The 3,308-nt window shown below is 32.5% G+C and overlaps 1 protein-coding gene across 1 annotated transcript; it reads right to left on the bottom strand.

Moving 5' to 3' along the window:
- Positions 1-281: 281 nt before the first annotated feature.
- On the bottom strand, positions 282-3,033 carry LOC112505327 (germacrene A synthase long form-like). The gene is made up of 5 exons (XM_025109251.1): positions 2,636-3,033; positions 1,939-2,157; positions 1,669-1,807; positions 1,042-1,290; positions 282-575 (listed from the first exon to the last, which is right to left on the bottom strand). Exons 1-5 carry the CDS (start codon positions 3,031-3,033, stop codon positions 282-284), a joined length of 1,299 nt encoding a protein of 432 aa, XP_024965019.1.
- Positions 3,034-3,308: the final 275 nt, after the last annotated feature.

Raw genomic sequence — 3,308 nt, 5'->3', positions numbered from 1 at the left:
AATAATTATATATTAAAATCAATTGATTTATAGTTTCTCTCAAAACTGTTATTCTATTTAATCTTTCATACTTAAAAACAATTAAAACATTACAAAGTAAAATGACATTCATACCCTTATTCATTAAAAATAAAGAGAAAACATGAAATTATTTTATTGGTTGATGGTGGTTTCTTTTGTTTGCATGTGATAGGAGGTTTGCAAAGTAACCCCTAATATAATTTGGTCCAAGACTCTGTTCCACATCTTACATTTTGAACACCTCCCTGCTCACTAGCTATCTAGTTTGTGAGAGGAGTAATGAACAATAGAGTAATATAGTCTTTGAGGGTTTTGCCCGGAAAGGTGAAACAATCGCCGAACTTGTATACCACATCTATCRTTCGTGCAAGATTGAGAATAGGAGTAWGTAGAGCCCTTGAGACCGCCAYAGGTTTCAGGCACCCCTYGTTTATATCTTTCCATGCATTTTCGATAATCTTCTTGATCTCTTTMATGGCCACTTCTTCAGATACATCGTATTCCTTTATATAAGCATCGACGCYTGTAACTGATTGTCCTCGTTTCCTCTCGAACTRCATTTAGGTTTTAATTAATTACAACACATTAAWTCAATAATCATGATGATATATACTTGAATTTAACTGCAATTATGTGTTCTATATAAATGTGTTACAATAAGTTTATAGGATGCTAGCTTTTGGTCGTATTAAAAAGTCTTTAGGAAACTTTTGAAATAAAATGTTTTATTAATTTTTTTACATGAGGATATTTGAAAAAGTCTTAAATAAAATATGTGTTAATAAGACACTTTTTAGAAGTAATCTATTATATAAAAAAAAGTTAATAAGACATTTAATTTTAAAGTGTGCTAAAAACTTTAGAAGACTTACAAATTTACTGTAACACTTTATATGGGATGCACAATTGTTTGGTTTTATAAACATAAGTTTTGTAACATGGTATATGTTAGGATAGTAATTAGACATATTTTTTGCATTCTATAAGATCAATTATATTATAATGAGGGGTAAGTCGTACCTGGAAGGTCATCACATCGTCTTGTAGTCTTGAAATTAACTCGGAAGCTTTCAGAATTTTCGGATGCGTTTCATACCAAGCAAGAGCGTTTTCATTCGCAATTGCACCCATACCCACCAATGCTGATTTTGAAATCACGTTGTAGGCCGAAGTAATTAACCCGTTCTTCATATACTCAGGAAATGTAGGCACGTAACCTTTGTGTAACCACTCAGCTTCTTCAAGGTACCCCCTCGCTATTTCTTGAAACTAMTTGATAATACATTAAAAAWTTTRAAMTTCATTAGTAGATCTCATKTATACAAAAGTTACCAATAGCCAAATTAAATAAGAGCATCTCCAATGGAAGGTTGTTAAACATGGTTGACCGATTCATAAATTTTTATACAAWTGGGGGAAAAGACGGTACAGGTCGACATGAAAGGGGAGATTGAGGCTTATAAACATACACGGGTTCTTCATCAAAATAGTTAGTAATCATAATAATAAATAAAATTTAGGAAAGGGTCCGTTCATGATTGAGAGTAGAAGTTTAGTTAAATGTATAGGAAAAAGAAATCTGATGTGACAAGTTCATGATCGGAGATACTTTAACACAACTATATAGGTGGCTAGATGAAATCATACTGCTTGTTTTGAAGCATGGACATTGTATGCTCTTCCTTCGTTTGTGTATTCTTTCTCAAGTTTATCGTACTCGTTCAAAAGAATTCTGTAGAACGGTTTGATATACTCAGGAAGTTGATCGACCGCCCCAATTTCCCACCTAAAGTTCGATCAAAAATAGCTAGTTTGATATGAATTCATGATTTTTAATTAATATATATATATATATATATATACACACACTAAAGCTTGAGATTGTAATGCATATATATTGAAAAAGAGAACATATACGTATTTATTGCATCTGTGATAATCCGGATCTCGTCAATCGTAGCGTATGCATCATACGTGTCATCTAAAACCACGAGGAACAAGGTGATTTTGGTCACTATGATTCGTGCCTGAGAGTAACAAGGCTCCAGATATAACCCTAAAATCCATAGGTATATCTCCGGTACTCGATCTCTTATGTAAGGGAACGAGCTTTGAAATTTCATATCTTTCCACCACCTGGTCACACAAATTATACATGTTTTTCTTTGAACACGATGTAGTTGTGTATATCTAGAGAGAGGAAAGTTTAAATTAGAAAAGAAAAAAATGCTAACTACATAAGAATAAATTATTCATATGTGAATTTACTGGTTATTCACAAATGAAGTTGCATATGTGAATGCACTTTTTTTAAGTATATAATATTTATATAAGGCAAATAGAACAAAAAAACTCACACCCCCTCCTCACCTTTGATGAGGTTTGAATCCCTGACCTCCTAGGAGGCCAAAGACTTGCATACTGCTAGGCCAAAAGACCTTTTTTTTACCAATGATTCATGGACGAACCATTTATTCTTATATTCTCAACATTTTATCCTTCTTATTTAATCTTTTTATATATAATAAATACATAGAGAATGCCATGATCCTAAGAAGGATATATGGCAAGTTCTCAATCCYATTTCTAGTAAATTTGCAAAATTACAACTTACTGAGAGACGATACGTAGTTCTTCCTTYTGCAGTAGTTGCAAATAGTTGAAATTGACTTTAGCAAGTTYTATTATCGATTCRTCACTCRAAGATTCTTCTTTGTATGTGCTAAAATAAAGCCTCGCTTCTACCATTGGCATCCCATTRTGGAAGGGTCTCTTAAGGACTTGATTCACTTGTCGTGCTAGATTTCCCTTCAACGTGCACGYTATTTYCTTTAATCGAGTCTSAGTGAATTCCAAAGCTTCATCTAAGATATCTTCTCCTTGTAGCCTCAAGTATGYCGATTCATATAATCCCAACATACCCTTCACATCGCTCATAACATACTCCTTGAATGTACCGGTACTATTGTCTTTGAATTTGCTAAACACATMTGCATAATCATGCAAACACATAAGTCAAGTTTATTAGGATTAGCTTTACAATTTTTCGAAACAGTACAACGAAATCGGGTTTATTATAAGATGTCTAAAATATCTAAGTGTCCTAATAGAATACTTTATAGTAATTACGTTTCTAGGTCCAAATGCTTGTGCTCCTATGTAAAAGCGTTGTAAYAAGTTTGTTGCATGTCGATGAGTGTTTTAACATATTTTTAGACACTTTTAAAATAAAATGTTGTATTAACTTTAACATTTTTTGAGAAATGCCCTACTAATATGTCTTTTTA

The sequence above is a fragment of the Cynara cardunculus genome, unplaced genomic scaffold (genome assembly GCF_001531365.2).
Source record: "Cynara cardunculus var. scolymus isolate 2C unplaced genomic scaffold, CcrdV1 Un_Scaffold_9798, whole genome shotgun sequence".
Lineage (NCBI taxonomy): Eukaryota > Viridiplantae > Streptophyta > Magnoliopsida > Asterales > Asteraceae > Cynara > Cynara cardunculus.
Note: the sequence above shows the minus strand (reverse complement) of the source record. Positions and strands in the feature narration are given on the sequence as shown.